The following is an 18,976-nucleotide window of genomic DNA, read 5'->3' on the forward strand; positions in this document are numbered from 1 at the left end:
AAAGGGGCAAAAATTGCAAATAAGGGCAATGGAAATATACAGAGAAAAAAGTTGACAATTAAGTTTGGTCATTAAAACCTGCTGTATAAGAGTGGGGAACAAACTGATTAAAGTGATGATTACTGGATACTTTTGAGGTCAAAGTTTCCAGTTTTTAAGGTTTTCTGGGGAATTTCAAATTAAGACATAGAGCCACAGATCATCACAAAGGAGCCACATGTGGCTCTAGACAGTATTCATCAGCCATCTGCCCATGGCAATTTAAATCAATGCAGTGCATTTAATTAAAGTTAATGTTTCAAAGAGGACAAACACATGATAGATTCATAAAGAACAGTAGCCCTGTCCTCTTTACCCTCAGTTTCATTTCTAGTCTCTTTAGTAGTGATGAAAGAGTCTTCATACAATAGCTTGAGGTCATGAGAGCAAACATAAAACAGCATGAAGAATGTCCATTTAAAGGAAACAGAGGAAACAACGCTGCTGGCATGTCTGAGCAGGTGTGCACCTTGTTGTGGGAATTCCAGTTAAATGTTATGTGGAAACATCTAAATGAGACCCTTTGTGAATTAGAAGCTGAAAGGAGGCTTCTGCAGGGTGTGGATAAAAAAACACCCACCCACACGGGATTATGACAAAATGTTACTGAGGAACTCTGTCAGAGATTGGACCGGATAAAACAGGATCTCTGCAGCTCAGTCAGTGGGGTTTTTGGTCACCTCTCTTACTAAAGCCCTTCTCCCCTGATTGCTCAGTTTGGCCAGGCTACCGGCTCTTGGAAGAGTCCTGGGTGTACCAGACGTCTTCCATGAGAATAACAGAGGCCACGGTGCTCTCAGGAAGCTTCGGTGCAGCAGAAATGTTGCAGCCTTCTCCAGATCCGTGCCTGTCAACAATCCTGTCTCTGAGCTCTGCAGGAAGTTCCTCTGACCTCATGGCTTGGTTTTCGCTCTGATAGACATCGTCAGCTGTGAGGCCTTCTATAGAGAGGTGTGTGCCTTTCTAAATCATGCCCAATCAAGGTGTAGAAACATCTCAACAAAGATCCAGAGAAATGGGCGGAGCCTGAGCTAAATTTACAGTAGTGTTGTGAAGGGTCATGCACGAGTCCGGCCAATAACACTAATGGAAGAATGCATGATTGTGTCGGTGCTGCAGAAACTACTGAGCCTATTGAGGCTCTGACAGAAAAACCCCCCACTCCTCTACTACCACCTTAAACAACAAATGATCATGGAGAACTGCATATGGCAGCTTCTTCTGTTTTGGGTGTATTTCCATGGCAGAGTTACAGCGCCACTTCCATGTTTGGCATATATGCTACAGCGTTTTTCAATCATTTTGAATGGACTCGTGTTTACGCGGACATTACTTAACGTGTTTCCAGGAAACTTTTTCAAAATGAAACTGAAATATGTCGTCTCCGTGTGTCCACAGGACACGGCTTCCATGGTTTCCAAAAAGAATGTCAAATTTTGATTAATCTGACCACAGAACAGTTTTCCATCGTGCCTCAGTCCATTTCAATGAGCAGTTATTTTGCAAATTGGTCAACCTCTGCTCATCTTTACTTCTGAGAGACTCTACTTTGCTTAAATGCTTTTTTTTAATACCCAGTCATGTTACTTAAGGGTTGCCAGTCAACCTTATTAGTTGCAAAATGCTCCTCCAGCTGTGTTTTTTTTAAACTTGTGCAACTTACTTTTGCTGCCTTTTATGACCCGTCCCTACTTTTCTGAGATGATTTGCTGCCAGCAAATTCAAAATGAATGTTATGTTATACTGTGAATCTATGAGATTCGACAATCATTGCATTCAGTTATTTTTTATGCCGTAATTTCCGGACTATAGGGCGCACCTGAATATAAGCCGCACCAACTAAATTTAAAAAGAAAAAAATGTGTACATATATAGGCCGCACTTCATTGACGGATTTTTTTGAAGGATGACGGAGAATTTTGAAGGCTGTCCTTCATTTTGATGGGCTGGAATGATGAGGATGAGCCTGTATTTCAGCACGCACACACAGACAGATGCACCTTTCCCATTTAGCACACAGGGACTATCAAGGAGTTTATTTAATCTATTAAAAATCTTGTAGCAGTGGGCTCTCTCACTGGCCTGACACTGTGTGAAAATGCGTCAGTCTCTGTGCTGACAGCACTGGGAGGCTGCTGCAGGTGTCTCAGTACACAGGTCGGCGTGCAAAGTGTTAAGGCCTTTGCACAATGAGCTAATGCTAAACTAATGCTGAAATTGTCATTTTAATTCTCGTTTTTGTCAGAACAGGCTAGATTTTATGTGAAATTTCGTAAGTGCCCAAGATGAATGATGATTCAAAACACCTCATTTGCTCACCGCTTAAACTTCACTTTAAACACCAAAGTTTGCTCATTTATCATGAGGATATCATCCATGGAAATAAAACAGATACATGGGTGAATGATGATTCAGATCAGCGCCTGTTGCTTTATTCTCTCTTGCTCACCACCACCTGACCCTTCTCTCTCTCTCTCTCTCTCTCTCTCTCTCTGTGTGAAACCTGACTTTAAACACCGCAGTTTGCTGGTGTATTATGTGGATATCAACCATGAAGATATAACAGATAGAGACATTTGTTTGTAGCCTACTCACAGGTCATGACAGAGACAGAATTAAAAAGTTGTTCTCCATCTCTCCAACTTGTCTCTGCGCTATGATGCATGAGTGTATGTTGTACGAAGCTCTGTGTCAGGATGGATCCAGCGGGATTTTAAAGGAGTGGCAGAGACACAGGATCGCAGTCAGAAACTATTTGACACATTCTACGAATTTTCGTAGTAAAGGCGAATACAAATGCATCTGACTCAGTGAGGAGGGTCAGAGTGTGACGTTTTTACGGATTACGACTCCTGTGGAGCAGACAAAAATGTGCACGGCTCAGTGCAGCCCTTTAACAACTTGTTATCAGCTATGGTCGTCAAACTACAACATTTTGATGCTAAAAATATCCTCAAAACTGCGCGTGATATCATAAATGGCGCAGTTCATAGCTGCTTGCTTAAAGACAGGGATTGTTGCTCCATCGTCACTGCGTAAAAATGTGGAGTCCGTTAGCCCATAAAAATCTATAAATTAGCCGCATCATTGTTTAAGCCGCAGGGTTCAAAGCGTGTGAAAAAAGTAGTGGCTTATGGTCCGGAAATTATGGTAATTTAAACAGTGCTCCACTTTTTTGGAATTAGGGTTGTTCAAAAAGTTTTTTTATCTAATTTTCTTGTTTGGCATTTCTTTGAAATTTTTGTTTTCAGCTATCACTGAAATTCATGCATTTTTCTTAAATCTTCATCATTATTTTACTATTTTTTATTCTATTTTATTTTATTTTATATTTATCCTGTTTTATTTTTATTTTATTTTAAATTTAATTTTATTTTGTTTTTTATTTAATTTAATTTAATTTTATTTTGTTTTTATCTTTTTTTATTTTTATTTGATTTGATTTTTATTTTTATTTTATTTTATTTTTTTATTTTTTATTTTATTTTATTTCATTTCATTTCATTTTTTATCTTATTTCATTTTATCTTTTTTTTATTATTATTATTATTTCATAGGCTTTCATTGCATTTTCAGACAGGAAGAAAATGACCGACATGAGACAGCACAAAACAAAGGTTCATAACCTTGGATTTAAAGGGGGATTTGTAGATCCCAACAGTCTTGATGTCTTTATTTTTGCCTCCTCGTTGTTTTACATTTTCCCATTATGTATTAACATTCTCCGCCCATTTTAAGTGTTTCTCAGTACTGACGTCATCATCCATGAGAAGTCTGACTGGTTTTCATAATGCTGATAAGCTCAGTAAATACTCCTCCAGGAGACGGTCTCCTAAGTGGGTAATACAGAGTAGTTAGTCCTATCATTGTGACATTTAGATCCATTATATAAAACATACTTTAGAAAAAAAACAGGTTTTCCAATATTCCAATTTTTATTGAAAATAGAAATTTAATCATGAGTGAAATCGACTTTTTAGCTGCAAAATGAATGAATGTTGTAACAAAAACATGAGATAGCAAACCTTTACCCAGGCAGACAACAGGCAGTAACATTTAGAAGCACACTGTCACATATATACAGTGAAATATAAAACTTTTGAAATGTTTGCATCAAATTTAAAACACTGCATTCAACAGAGAACTTCTTCACTGTAACATCTTTAAAGTTTTATACCGCTAATGCTTTTAAATGGAACCCTCCTCTTTGGTCGGTCAGTCAGAGATTAAGTTGGCCTTCTCCGTGTTCCCACAGTCAGGAATGAGAGCCGGAGACGGCACTATCCGGACCGCACATTCATTAGCAGGATCTGAAGAAAACAAGGAGTAAGGGTGAGGTTTCAGGTACTAAAAATATGCATGCAGTGATGAGAAGATGGTGATGATTTTACCAGTTTGCTTATCAGAAGCACAGTCTGCATTTCTTCTCTGCTTCCTCTTCTGATACACTGAAATGAAACACATGGGGAGTCAAGGGCAGAAGAAACTCACTTCATGCAAGGACTAAAATTAGGAAAGACTTCCAATCATGTGAAGTCATGAGCTTAACCTCTCATTCAATTACAAGTCAACTCAAATAACTCAAATAGACTAAAACAAACAAGCAAACAAAATCAACACAGCGGAATCTCCTTAGCACATTAACAGAAGCTTTTTTATTGGGTAAGACTCAAGATGTTGTTTGGGATGCTTAGTAACTTATCATAGAGCCTAGCTGACCTCAGGGCAGCTAAAGACATGGTAGGGACATGTTAATGACTTCCAAGCTGCTTATATGCTGGCTAGCTGCCAGTCAGCCTATTGGTTGTTGATCATTTTAAGGCAGGTGGGCACAGTTAGCACTTTTCTTACAGGAGACACATCTTTACAATCTGCCTGCTAGGTTGCTAGTGTGTACTAGGTAGCGAGTACACACAGGAAGCCTGGAAGGCAAGTGCTCACTATGCCTAGCTACCTTACAGTCATCCACAGCCAACAGACTGCCTGGCAGCTGGCCAGTATACACTCCTGATCAACAATGAAGCTGAAACAGGCTGTTCATCAGCTGATCAAAAGTTTAAGACCACAGCCTTTAAAAGCCCAAATCTGCACAAAAATGTGGATTCAATGTGAAGTTTACAAAAATGGACATCAGTTCCAGACAGTGGATGCCCTTCATGAAGCCATCTTCACCAGAGGCTAGTGGGAGCAATGTTCCCACTAGCCTCCTGGAAACACTCGCATCAAGCACGCCCGAACCAATATTTTGAAGTGATGAACAAGAACAGTGGAGCTACTCATTGCTGAGTCCTTTTTTAAAAACTTTTATTTCTGTTTTGAGGGGGTTTTCAGGTTTTTTGAGCTGTGGTCTAAACTTTTGATCAGCTGATGAACAGCCTATTTCACTTTAATTGTTGTTTTCAATAAATTATCTCCCTCCAATTTCTTCTTTTTGCATTTTGAAGCTCTACTTAGACCCTTCTTAAGATCCAACAATGCAAAATGTAAATTCTTGCAATTTTTCAACTGGTCTTAAAATTTGATCAGGACAGTATAAGCAGCGAGGAAGACATTAACATGTCCCTAACACGTCTTTAGCTTCCCTGAAGTCAACTTACATGATAAGTTACTGAGCATCCAGCGAGGCATCTACAGTCTACCCAATATAAAAGCTTCTGTTAATGTGCTAAGGAGGTTCAACTTGGTTGACTTTGTTTTTTTTGTTTGTTTGTTTGTTTTAATCAGTGGTATACTTCTGATTTGAGTTAAGGTAGCTGATATTAAACCTATGGCTGATATAGAAGCTAGCAAGCAAGCTAGCAGAGTTGTCTGGGGAACTGTCAAGCTTGCTCAGTCAATACAATAGTGAATATGACTGGATGAAAGGTTAAGCTCATGACCTCACCTGACTGGAAGCGGGTTGAGGGCGGGACGTGCCTTCCAGGCAGCTGCTGAATTCCAGGCAAAGTTGACACCAGCAGGAGTGTTAATTGCTTGAACCGCATTTACCGTCACAAAACTCTTACTCTCTCCCTCCCTCTGTGCTTAGTCCATCTGACTGTAAACACTAGCGTTACATTTGTTCTGCAGGTATCTCATCAATGACTAACCCCTCCGACCCAAGAAACTCAAAAGAGAAAGATGGATTAAAACTGGAGCAAAGTTTGAGAAAAAGAATCACAAACTTTGAAGCAATTAAACACCATTTCTTCCTGCAGCAGTCTACCATGATTACACTTAAGAAAGGAGAGTGTAAACAAGGCTCAGAAAGTCCAGCCTGTGTTTTTGTTTGAGTGGAAACTGGACCCGTGCCTGTTCAATTTACCATACAAGTGCTTATATAACAGCCTGCTAAGAAAAGAAACACTGCTGCAAGCCTGAACACGACAGGGTCATTTTGTGCCTACCTGTTAGGAGAACATGGAGAGCCAGGGCTACAATTATGATGGCAGAGAGGCCAACACCAACGGGAACAATGACCCAGGCAGAGTCCCCAGAGGCTCTGGTGGAGAACACGGTCTGGACAGACGATGCTTCATCTAAGAAAAGAAAAGGTTTGAAGTAGATCAGATAGAGTTAGGTGGTTTCCATTTGCTGGTTTTATGCTATTTATCTGTTTACAGTGCCGATAAAAAGTATTCTCTCTTTTAGATGTTTTAACCTTTTATTTATTTATAAATCAATTGTATAATTTAAGTGAAATTCTGTATAAAGACACCTGTGTCTGGAAGGTCCAGTCACTGGATAATCAGTGTTCCTGGCTAACATTACACCATGAAGACAAAAGAACACTTGAGGCAAGTCAGAGAAAAGGTTATTCAAAAGTAAGAGATAAAAAAACTCCCAGGGCTCTGAACGTCCCACCACAGTTCATTCCCCCGATGCTGGCGGCAGCATCATGCTGTGGGGATGCTTCTCAGCAGCCAGCCCAGGAAGGCTTGTAAAGGTGGAGGGTTAAATGAATGCGGCAAAATATAGGAAAATCCTCAAGGACGATCTACTCAGTCTGCAAGAGATCTACGGCGCAGAAGATTTATTTTCCAGCAAGACAATGAGCCGAAGCTTACAGAGAAATGGTTTAAAGAGGACAAGGGGAATGTTCTGGAGTGGCCGAGTCAGAATTTGTGCCTGGATTTGAAAAGGGCTGTTCACACCTGATCCCTGTACAACCTGACAAGAGCTTGAGCAGTTTTTGCAGCGAAGAATGGAGTAAAATGTCACTGTCTTTAAAATTTCAAGGTGACTCTACTAAAAACTAACTTGAAGGGGGTGAATATTTATGCAGTCACTCATTTTTATCTAATTGACATGACTGTAGAAATCTGTGTAAAATGTAGTGTGAAATATTGTTGTCAAAACAGAAAAATTATATTGACCATGATTTGTTAAATTAATAATAGGGTAAAGCATCCAAGGAGAACTTGCATCTTGTTCCTACAGGATAAGTGATGATTCTGTGTATGTTTTTTTTTTGTTGTTGTTGTTGCTATCTCTCCCCCTGAAGATCTTTGCCTCAGCTGGCCCAAATCTGCCTGCCTGCATCTCTGCTTTGGGTGGAGGCAGGCGCCAATTTGAGTCAATATCTCAGTATCATTATCTGTAAGGATAATGTCAAATACAGTTGCAAGAAAAAGTATGTGAACCCTTTGGGATTTCTTGGATTTCTGCATAAAATGGTCATCAAATGTGTTCTGATCTTCATCTAAGTCACAACAATAGACAAACACAGTCTGCTTAAACTAATACTGCACAAAAAATGATATGTTTTCATGTTTTTATTAAACAAAACATGTAAACATTCACAGTGCAGGGTGGAAAAGTATGTGAACCCCTAGGCTAATGACTGGTTGACCCTCCTTTGGCAGCAATAACCTCAACCAAACGTTTCCTGTAGTTGCAGATCAGACCTGCACAATGGTCAGGAGGAATTTTGGACCATTCCTCTTTACAAAACTGTTTCAATTCAGCAATATTCTGGGATGTCTGGTGTGCATCGCTCTCTTGAGGTCATGCCACAGCATCTCAGTCGAGTTGAGGTCAGGACTCTGACTGGGCCACTATTTTCTTCTGTTGAAGCCATTCTGTTGTTGATTTACTTCTATGCTTTGGGCCGTTGTCCTGTTGCATCACCCATCCTCTGTTGAGCTTCAGTTGGTGGACAGATGGTCTTAAGTTTTCCTGCAAAATGTCTTGATAAACTTGGGAATTCATTTTTCCATCAATGACAGCAATCTGTCCATGCCCTGAGGCAGCAAAGCAGCCCCAAACCATGATGGCCCCTCCACCATATTTCACAGTTGGGATGAGGTTTTGATGTTGGTGTGCTGTGGCTTTTTTTCTCCACACATAGCGTTGTGTGTTCCTTCCAAACAACTCAATTTTGGTTTCATCTATGGACAGAATATTTTGCCAGTAGTGCTGTGGAACATCCAGGTGCTCTTTTGCAAACTTCAAACGTGCAGCAGTGTGTTTTTTGGACAGCAGTGGCTTCCTCCATGGTGTCCTCACATAAACTCCATTCTTGTTTAATGTTTTACTTATTGTAGGTTTGTCAACACAAATGTTAGTAAGTGCCAGAGATTTCTGTAAATCTTTAGCTGACACTCTAGGATTCTTCCTCACCTCATTGAGCATTCTGCGCTGTGTTCTTGCAGTCATCTTTACAGGACAACCACGCCTAGGGAGAGTAGCAACGGTGCTGAACCTTCTCCATTTGTAGACAGTCTGTCTTACCGTGGACACATGAACATCAAGACTTTTAGAGATACTTTTGTAACCCTTTCCAGCTTCATGCAAGTCAACAATTCTTGATCGTAGGTCTTCTGAGAGCTCTTTTGTGCCAGGCATGGTTCACATCAGACGTGGCTTCTTGAGAACAGCAAATTCAAAGCTGGTGTGTGTTTTTTATAGGGCAGGGCAGCTTTAACAAACACATCCAATCTCATCACATTGATTGGACTCCAGGTTGGCTGACTCCTGGCTCCAATTAGCTCTTGGAGAAGTCATTAGCCTAGGTGTTCACATACTTTTTCCACCCTGCACTATGAGTGTTTACGTTTTGTACGTTTTGTTCAATAAAAACATGAAAACATATCATTTTTTGCATGGTATTAGTTTAAGCAGAATGTGTTTGTCTATTATTGTGACTTAGATGAAGATCAGAACACATTTGATGACCAATTTATGCAGAAATCCAAGAAATCCCAAAAGGTTCACATACTTTTTCTTGAAACTGTATATCTATTTTGTTTGAGTGCTGGGAAAGCACACTGTCAGTTCTCAGCTATGCTTTGAAGACATGGTAAAATAACAGTGTTAGTCCACTGCAAAGAAACTCTTTCTTCGTCGCCTGCTTGTTTAGAAATGCTCTGAAGGAAGACTATCAGAAGAAATCATCCATCATTGCACGCCAAGGTTAAGTGCAATAAACAGTGCTGGTTCAGAGAATCCTTTTGTTTTTCAAAATGATGCCAAGAAAGGAAAAGAGGAGAAATCGGTCGGGACATAGGACGGGACTGATAGTTGACTTACTGCATTCTTCAAAACAGTGAAGGACTGTGGCAGCAAACCTCACGTCCAGCCTCTTGACCTATCAAAACACAGAATGTGCATTTAAAGTTATCATCCATCTGCAAACACCTGTTCCAAAAATGTTGGGACAAGATGGGGCTAAAGAGAGAATACAGTGAAAGTTATTTTCAACCTGTGTTCAACTGAATACAACACAAAGAAAAAGACCAACTTTTACACTTTTTATGTACATGCATTATGAATTTCATGCCCGTAACACGCTCCAAAACAGCTGGGACAGGAGAATGTTTACCACTGGGTTACATCACCTTGTCTTCTCACAACAGGTCTGACGACAGCAGACCAGTCTCTTTTACTGTGAAGCCATGCTGTTGTAATCATGCATGGGCACTGACACACGCCAACACCATCGCCACCACACCATGGATTTCTTCTTTAGCACGGTGGACTTAATGGACATGATTTCCCAAAACAGTTTGAAATGCGCACTTGACGGACTAAAGCGCACTTTTATGAAATCAAGTTGGTCGCACGTCTGGATGTTTTTGACATATGACTGTTGCTTTGCATGCTAGAGTCTTCACCTGTGCATGCAGCAGCAGACGGTTTTAACTGGCAATGGTTTCCTGCAGAGTCCCCAAGCCCATATTATATTATTATACAACTTTAATGCAGATCACCTAAAGATTTGGCCCCTCTGCTCTACAGAATGAATGGGCGTAAATTCCAACAGAAACACTCCAGAATCTTGTGGAAAGTCTTCTAAGAAGAGCAGAGGCTGTTATTGCTGCAAAGGGGGGGTCAACTCTATTCTACAGTACACGTATTTAAATACAATGTCATTACAGTCCCTGTTGTTGTAATGGTCAGGCAGCTGAAAATTCTTTTGTCCATATACGTTGAAAAGGATTTCCAAATGACTGTAACCTGTTTTTATTCACATTTTAGACAACATCCCAACTTTTTTGGAATTTGGTTTGTAAAAGTGAAGGATCTGCAAATGTTATTCGAGGTTAGACCTTCACAGACATACCTGTAGACAGGTGTTGCATGATTCTCCCGCCAGGTTTAAGTCAACAGCTTCATGCTTTTCCTGAGAAACACAAAAGAACAAAAGCCTTTAGAAGCGTAGCCGTCCTGGTATTATGGAAGTTATCTGGTTTCAGTGTTGGTTTCAATATCTCTGTAGCTGTTCCACTGTTGGCTAATGATTCAGTGATTTAGTGATGACTGATGAATAAATAGCAATAGAAAAAAATAAAGGCAGACACAAACATAAAGCAGAAGTTCCCTGCCGCAATACTGGAAAACATGTTGTTTCATATTTTACGTGACCGATGTAACGGCAGTGAACCTCATCTTAAGTGGTGCAACAACCTGCATTTACTTTTTATGTGAGTGTTCTCCACAAATACAGCAGCAACATGTAAGAGGAAACATGCTGCTCACTGGCAACATACAGGAAATTTAGAAAATAACCAGATTCACAGAAGCTGGCTTGCAAAAATTACAAGTATGCTTCGCACAATTGTACATGCACTAGAGCAGTGTTACTCAACCCTGCTCAACCAAAGAGTGAAATGGTTTAAAAATACCTTTACAAGAGCCACAGTCTAAGTGGTGAAACGTGGCAAAAATGTGTTAGAGAGGTAAAAAAAAATAAGTAAAAGTTGGCAAAAGGTCAAAAAGCAGCAAAAACGAAGTCAAAAGTGAGTGAAAAGTGACTAAAATGGGTAAAAAGCACCAAAGAGTGGCAAAAATGTGAATTAAAAAAGTGGCATTCAATGGTAAAAGGTGGCTTAAATTGGCAAAAAAGTGGAGAAAAAAAAGAAAAGAAAGGGGGTAGCAAAAAACAGGATAAAAGAAACAAAAACTGGTGAAAAGGGGCAAAAACAGGATAAAATGGACAAAAAGTGGCAAAAACAAACAGCAAAAATGAGCTTATAGCTGTAAAAACTGATTTAAAGTGGCAAAAAAACAGGAAAAAAGGTGCAAAAACTGTAAATAAGGGCAATGGAAATATGCAGAGAAAAAATTAAGGTTGACATATAAAGCCAACTGTATCCACCTTATTCCTATCCCCCATGATTCTTTGCATGAAATATGGGCACAGCTTTCGCTCCATTCTATCTAAATGGGACTTAGCATAGAAACATTACGCTGAAAATTATTATTAGAGCAACGTTGATACCAAAATATGTAAACTTTGACTGCTTCACCTCAAACAGGATAACATTAGTATTTCTCCACCCTCGACTAGAGAGCACAAAGTGACGACATTACCTCAGATAACCTAGACAAGTATATTTAGCTAACTGTGTTAGCTCCATATCAGTATAGATCAGTGATACTCAACGTGTGGCTCTTTTGTGATGGTTTGTGGCTCTTTAATTTCTTAATTTGAAATATTATTCCCCGGACAACCTAAAAAAGGGAAACTTTGACCTCAAAAAATTAATCACATTAATCAGTTTATTTCCCAGACCTATACAGAAGGCTTTAATTGTCAAACTTAATAGTCCATTAATCCCATTTTTTCCCATTTTCCCAAATTTTTTTTTGCCACATTTCACCTAATTAAGCTACCTTTGCCATTAAATGCCACCCTTTTTCCTACTTTATTGCCCATTTTGCCACTTTTATCCCATTTTTTGCCAATTTTCACCACTTAAAGCTACCTTCTACCATTATATACCACTTTTTTTCCCATTTTTGCAACTTCTTTTAGCCAGTATTGTCCATTTTTTTGCCCATTTTCACAATTTTTTGTCCACTTTAGCTACCTTTTGCCATTAAAAACCACTTGTTTCCTATTTTCTTTTTTGTCCTTCTTTGCTGCTCTTGACAGCTTTTTGCCCATTTTAGTCACTTTTCTCTCTTTTTTTTTGCCACTTTTAGACCATTTTTGCCACCTTTAACATACTTTTATTGCTTCTTCAAGCCATTTTTGTCACTTCTCACCACTTAAACTGTGGCTCTTGCGAAGGTGTTTTTCAACAATTTGGCTCTTTGGTTTAGCAGGGTTGAGTAACACTGGTATAGAAAGAGACATGACACCACCTTCAAATAAATTTCTAGTTTGTGGGGTTGCTGAAATGTTCATTTCACAAACTAATACCTCTTAAAATGGGGGAATTATTTTCATAAACCCAAACAATCCAAATATATAACTTTATACGTTACTGGTACCTCAAACGTAGCAGCGGGTACTGAGCATTACAGAAAATATTATTTAAAACTTTCAGCTCATATTGATTTAATAAAAATGAAGCAGTATTTACTGCAGCAAATATTTCTTTCTTTCAGAACAACCCCTGTTGGCGCTAAATCACTTTAGTAAGCCCTTGAAAGAATCATGTTTTTGCTGTTATTGTTACCGTACAGGAAGTTCACCCATATTCATAGCAGTAGACCCCCAGGAATAATGTGGTATCCACCTTATTTACCTACTTACAGCTTACAATTCAAACAATGTGAACATGTGATTACAAAAATATATCAATATTTACAAATTTGAGGTGAATTCCTATTGAAATAACTCATTCTTTGTTAGCATCTGCTGCATTAGCTGCTGTATTACAATTCATGTATTTAATGTACTTCCACTTTAGCACAGGGAATGTCGCCCATATTCAGATTTACAGCAGCAGGAATAAGGTGGATAGGGTAGGGAAAAAACACTTCATGTGACTTGCAGTGGATAATTTATAAGATCAGAATTTCCCATTTTTAAGGTTTTCTGGAGGAATAATATTTCAAATTAAGACAAAAGAGCAAGAAATCATCGCAAAAGAAAATTTGAAATTGAATTGAAGAGTTACTTGATATCTTGGGACTTTGCATTTCACTCTGCTGTCACTAAATGAGGAAAAATCCTCGCTGCCTCCATTCGCCATCACACCTACCATGTGCACGATGCGTGTCGTGGTGATCTGGCACTCAGTGGAGCTTTCGGATTTTTCACACAGCCCAACAGAAAAGTTTGCGGTGATTCGTGACGACAGCTTCACGTCGTCATGACGCTGACGTCTGGTCACACTGAAGTCCCAGGCTGAAAATGATTGAACAGCCGTAAACATAATAACTGTTACCAATGAGAGACATCAGGTAATGTTAGTCGTTATGTAAACATGGTCACAAAAATAAAGGCGGCTCCTCATGTAGATTTATGGCCATAGACTGTTGTGGTGCTGCTATAATTAGATGATTGCATGTTGATGTTACTAAAAGTAGTACCTTGTAATCCTGCATCAGCAAAAGGGCATCTGGTCCAGGACTGAGAGCCTGTAGTGAACTAAAGAAGGAGAAACAGTTTCATTCTGATGTGTGCAGAAGATAATAACTATGGTGAAGATGTTAAATGCTGTCATAAACCAGTACAGATGATAATGTTTAACAGATAACAATAAACAGGGCTTCCGCTTTGTGGCAGTACCAGTGAATTCTAGCTGTTGGCATTAGCTGGAACCTTCACACACAGTTTCCCTTTCCTTTACAGTGAATTCCATTGTAAGTGTACTGATACAACGCTGCAACTCCTTTTATAGAAATAAACCAGCTTAGAGGAAATGCTGCCGGCTTTATTTCCAAACAAAAGCAGGTCATTATTGCTACTGAATATTCATCACATTTCTGTGTGCTTCACTGCTAAAATTCTAAATGACATTTATTTGATTCCTGAGAATTATTAAAACAGTAATAGAGCCACACAAAACACATTTATGCACACACAGAGCCAAAAACTTTACCTGCAATCTAAGAGCACAGTGTGTAAATGCCTCTGCCTGGGGAGTCTTAAAGTAAATGCAATAAAAAAACGGCACTCGATAAGGTGTATTTACTACAGCACTGTTTTTAGGGGTGTAATGATACATCGATTGGTTGACTAATAATCCAATCAGATGGATAGAAAGTCAAAACATTGATCTGAATCAACACCCCCACACGCCTGTTGACAGCTAGCTGCAAGCTAGCTAACTAGCAGCAGTGGCTTAATGGGGACATATTTTGCAAATATCACTTTTTTTAGGCTTTTCTAGCAAAAATATGTGCCCCTGGCCTGTCCACAATGCCCTCAAGTACCAGAAAAATCCATTCCCTACCAAAATGTGTGCTGATACAAGCCGTTCTCAGATTTTCCCCTCATGATAATGATGGGTTGTTCATGAACGAGCCGGTTCAAAGAGCCAGCTCTTTTAAGTGAACAATAAGAGCCGGATCTGGTTTGAGGGGGTTTATATAATTGTGACTATTATTATTATTTTCATGTAGATTGTGTGTGTCTGTGGGTTATTTGATTGATTAGTGGGGATGATATTTTACCCTCTACTACAGGTAAACCATGCATTAAGGACTTGTGTTTTATGGTGCAACATTAATGTTTTATGTCAGGTATGTGTTATACAACTCAAACAGCTAGCAGATTACATCAGACCTGCAAGGTGTTTTGGGGTGGCAGTACATTTTGAAAAATGATTACATGATATTTTCATCAATTTTAAAAATTGAGTACAGTTGGAGTAAAATACCTGCCCAAATATCAGTCATGTGTAATAATATTGGTAAAATTGGCAGGTAAAAAGAAGCCAAACTGGTACCTGAATGAAGAGCCTTCTAGGAGTACAAAGAGCCAACTCTTTTTGCTGAGCTGAGCCAAATGTGCCGGATCACTGGAAAGGACCTAAATTCCCATCATTACCTCATGATGTCATGTGGGGAGTTAGCCCTGGCCCCAGGTCTGGTTTGCCCTCCCCACTTTGAAGAAAGTTCTGCCCTCCTCTCCTGATCCTCCTCTCAGGAGGATCAGAGCTGTTTCTCAAAGCCAAGGAAGGATCCTCAAACTACCGTTTTTGAAGGATACCTAGTCATCCACTGCCCACAATCCAATGTGAATTGTTTTACGTCTCTTAAAAAATAAATAAAAAGCTTAATATCAGGAGAAAGTCAGGTCCTAGCGTGCTCAATACACTTTCAAATGTCCTGTTTCTGCTGTAAATATGCTGTCATTATATCGTATCATCAAAGTAAAGCTGGACGGGTAAATGTGGCGCCATATAATATAAATATATTATATAATATGATTAAACATCATATTTTTATATATATAATATAATTATATGACGATGTGATAGTTTATTAGACAGCACAGGGTAAAACTTGTGAAAGTTGTCGTTAGTACCCCTCCCATTTTGATTTCTGCTGCCGCTGCATATATGGTCGGGGCCCTTCCTATGACATAATCGTGCACACTTGCTAGCCTGTTTCAAATGTGAGTTCAAGAGTTGCCAGGGAGGACTCTGGCCTGGCCTCCAAGGGTCCTGACTCGGGAGGATCCTTCTCATGGAGGAAGAATCCTGGACTTTGAGAAACAGCTCAGGAGAGCTACATCCATTAAGCCACATCCATGCAGGAGAGGTCTTTCCCCTTAGTTTGCTGACTACATCTACATCTTTATCTGCATAGAACTGCCATATGAGATAAACAGAGAGGATAAAGTCCGCTGCTGCATGTCTACTGACATGGGCATCTTTTGAAATAGAACGCAGCAACGTGCAGCAAATTGCTAAGAGCAATCCATGACAAGTATGCAGTACCTGAGCTATATATCAAATGTTTTTGCAACAGGTCTGAATACTTGTGTCAATGTGATATTTCAGGGGTTTTTGTTATTTACCCGATGAAATCGGCAGGGGGTTATGTAAAGGGTTTTGTATCTTTGTCTGTTTGTTTGTTTGTTTGTTTGTTTGTTTGTTTGTTTGTATGTGTACAAGATAACTCAAGAACGGAAAGTCGGATCTTCTCCAATCTTTCAGGGAATATTGGGTTGTTTCTATAAAAACAAAAAGACAAAGAGGGACAGTGGTCATTACCTTCATGCAAAGTTGAGGGTGAGGATCCACTTTGGTAAATGACACCTGAAAAACAAGGTTTAAAGAAAGACATCAGTAATAAGTAGTTAAATGGATGCACAGATTGTTGAGCAAGTATAAGGTTCAGAGTAACCCAGCATTCCCCTTATTTTTGTTTCACTTTTGACTTGATCCTTTGTTTCTTGCTCAGGAGGGTGCAGTTTTCAGGATAGAAGACTCTGCATCACTTGCTTGATGTACCCTCTAATAAAGTGGTTTCACTGCAGCAGTAATCTCAGACTAAAGTTCAGTCCACGGATCCCTGCTGTTCAGACTCTATCTTTTATTCTTTTGTTGTCAGCAGTGATAATGTTATCTAAGTACTTCTCTTTTACAGTATATTATTATTTATATGACGAAATCAATGTTAATATTCAAAAGTTTTCTTCCTTCTATTTAATCCGGTCAATGCTTTGTTTGGCATTCCTGGTATGCCAGCAGTAGAATGTGTGTCATCTTAGGAATTCCCTCCTGACCTCCACACCCTCCTCAGCTAATTGGTGACTTTACTAAGGAAGGTAAACACGTCAGCGGTTTCAGCGTGTGTCAGACGTACCTTCGCTCTGCCAACATTCTGTGAGGCATGAGGCAGATCCTCACACACCTCACCCTCTCTCTTCTGACATAACACGACCAGAGCAGTGACGGGACAGGTGGGTTCCCACGACAGCGTCTCTTCCAGCGGGTCAAAGTTAATCCCAAACCACAGCTCCTCCACATCTGCAGGGGGGTCAAAGGTCACTATCTTTCAGATCAGTGTTTTCAGTTGGGGCGTGCAACAGCTCATAATCATTCTGCTATGAATTTACGTATGACTTAAAGTGACTCACGGTCTCTGAAGGGGCAGACTTGGACTCTTGGGGCATCAGTCACAGCTGACCATCCCTATGACAAATCCATTCATGGTTGACAAGTTAGTGACTTTTCAAACAGATCCTAAAAATGACTTTTAGTGGTTTGTTAGCAGGAACTTTACCTCTATGCAGAGGCAGGGCAAAGGGCGTGAGTATGGGAAAGTGATGCTCTTATCCAGTTCCTCCTTCTTGATCTGAAAGTTAAACAAAGTTTGATTTATATCACGACTCAAATCATAAATCCCACTATAATGTTTAAATATGTGCACATGTGAGATTACTTCATCCCAGTGCTTTAATCCTCCAGTCTACTTCCAGTTTTCTACCCTAACATACTATGTAGGGAAAAATGTACACATTTTAAAGTTATTTTTTGGAATAAGATATTTTCATTTAATTCAGTTCTGATCAAAACAACCAAATTTTAAATTATTTTCAGGATTTTAACACTTTAAATGTCAGCTTGAAAACACAGTGTAACTGTTTTATATGAAAATCACACAAAAAATGAGATACTTTCTGTATAATATATGATTGTTGGGGCTGGGATCATTTCTACAGTAGGTTCCAAATTATTATGCAAATGTTGTTTTACTCTGATTTTCCTAAATAGTTGATGCAAAAGACTGTCAGTATAATTTTCAAGTCATCAACAGTAGCTCATAATCCAAATTTTATTGAACAAACCTCACAATAATAACCATTATTTTTCTAAAAATGAAAAAACTCAAAATGCACTGTTCCACATTATTGTGCACAACAGAATTTCAGAATATTTTATATTCATTGAAAAGAACTGAAAATGGTCATGTGTTGAATCTGCAGCATTAGGAGGTCATATTCACTGAAATCAAAGCTATTTCAATCAAAAACATCTGAACAGGCCAAGTTCCATGTTAACATAGGAGCCCTTCTTTGATATCACCTTCACTATTCTTGCATCCATTGAACTTGTGAGTTTTTGGAGAGTTTCTGCTTGAATTTCTTTGCAGGATGTCAGAATATCCTCCCAGAGCTGCTGTTTGGATGTGAACTGCCTCCCACCCTCATAGATCTTTAGCTTGAGGATGCTCCAAAGGTTCTCAACAGGGTTGAGGTCAGGGGAGGATGGGGGCCACACCATGAGTTTCTCTCCTTTTATGCCCATAGCAGCCAATGACACAGAGGGATTCTTTGCAGCATGAGATGGTGCATTGTCATGCATGAAGATCATTTTGCTACAGAAGGCACAGTTCTTCTTTTTGTACCATGGAAGAAAGTGGTCAGACAGAAACTCTATATACTTGGCCAAGGTCATTGTCATACCTTCAGGGACCCTAAAGGGGCCTACCAGCTCTCTCCCCATGATTCAGGCCCAAAACATGACTCCGCCCCCTCCTTGCTGACATTGCAGCCTTGTTGGGACATGATGGCCATCCACCAACCATCCACTACTCCTCCATCTGGACCACCCAGGGTTGCACGGTACTCATCAGTCAACAAGACTGTTTGAAAATGAGTCTTCTTGTATTTCTGGGCCCACTGCAACCGTTTCTGCTTGTAAGCATTGGTTAAGGGGGGCTGAATAGTAGGTTTATGCATGACTGCAAGCCTCTGGAGGATCCTACACCTTGAGGTTGGTGGGACTCCAGAGGCACCAGCAGCTACAAATACCTGTTTGCTGCT

General features: G+C 39.6%; 1 protein-coding gene across 2 annotated transcripts in view; it reads right to left on the reverse strand.

The window, feature by feature from the left end:
• Window positions 1-3,740: 3,740 nt before the first annotated feature.
• The window catches only part of il17rel (interleukin 17 receptor E-like), a 29,398-nt gene continuing 14,162 nt past the window's right edge, over window positions 3,741-18,976 (reverse strand). The window contains exons 8-19 of one of the 2 annotated variants that reach the window (XM_041781094.1): window positions 17,434-17,505; window positions 17,288-17,342; window positions 17,014-17,177; window positions 16,419-16,463; window positions 13,786-13,843; window positions 13,455-13,600; window positions 10,583-10,642; window positions 9,550-9,607; window positions 6,426-6,557; window positions 4,431-4,487; window positions 4,217-4,349; window positions 3,741-3,871 (exon numbers count right to left, since the gene is read on the reverse strand). In XM_041781094.1, the coding sequence (XP_041637028.1) occupies window positions 4,255-4,349; window positions 4,431-4,487; window positions 6,426-6,557; window positions 9,550-9,607; window positions 10,583-10,642; window positions 13,455-13,600; window positions 13,786-13,843; window positions 16,419-16,463; window positions 17,014-17,177; window positions 17,288-17,342; window positions 17,434-17,505 (942 nt within the window). In that variant the 3' untranslated portion in view covers window positions 3,741-3,871; window positions 4,217-4,254. Of the gene's footprint in view, window positions 3,872-4,001; window positions 4,350-4,430; window positions 4,488-6,425; window positions 6,558-9,549; window positions 9,608-10,582; window positions 10,643-13,454; window positions 13,601-13,785; window positions 13,844-16,418; window positions 16,464-17,013; window positions 17,178-17,287; window positions 17,343-17,433; window positions 17,506-18,976 lie in introns of those variants that run through there. The other variant, XM_041781093.1, reaches the window with a different exon arrangement.

Source organism: Cheilinus undulatus, linkage group 23 (assembly GCF_018320785.1).
Source record: "Cheilinus undulatus linkage group 23, ASM1832078v1, whole genome shotgun sequence".
Lineage (NCBI taxonomy): Eukaryota > Metazoa > Chordata > Actinopteri > Labriformes > Labridae > Cheilinus > Cheilinus undulatus.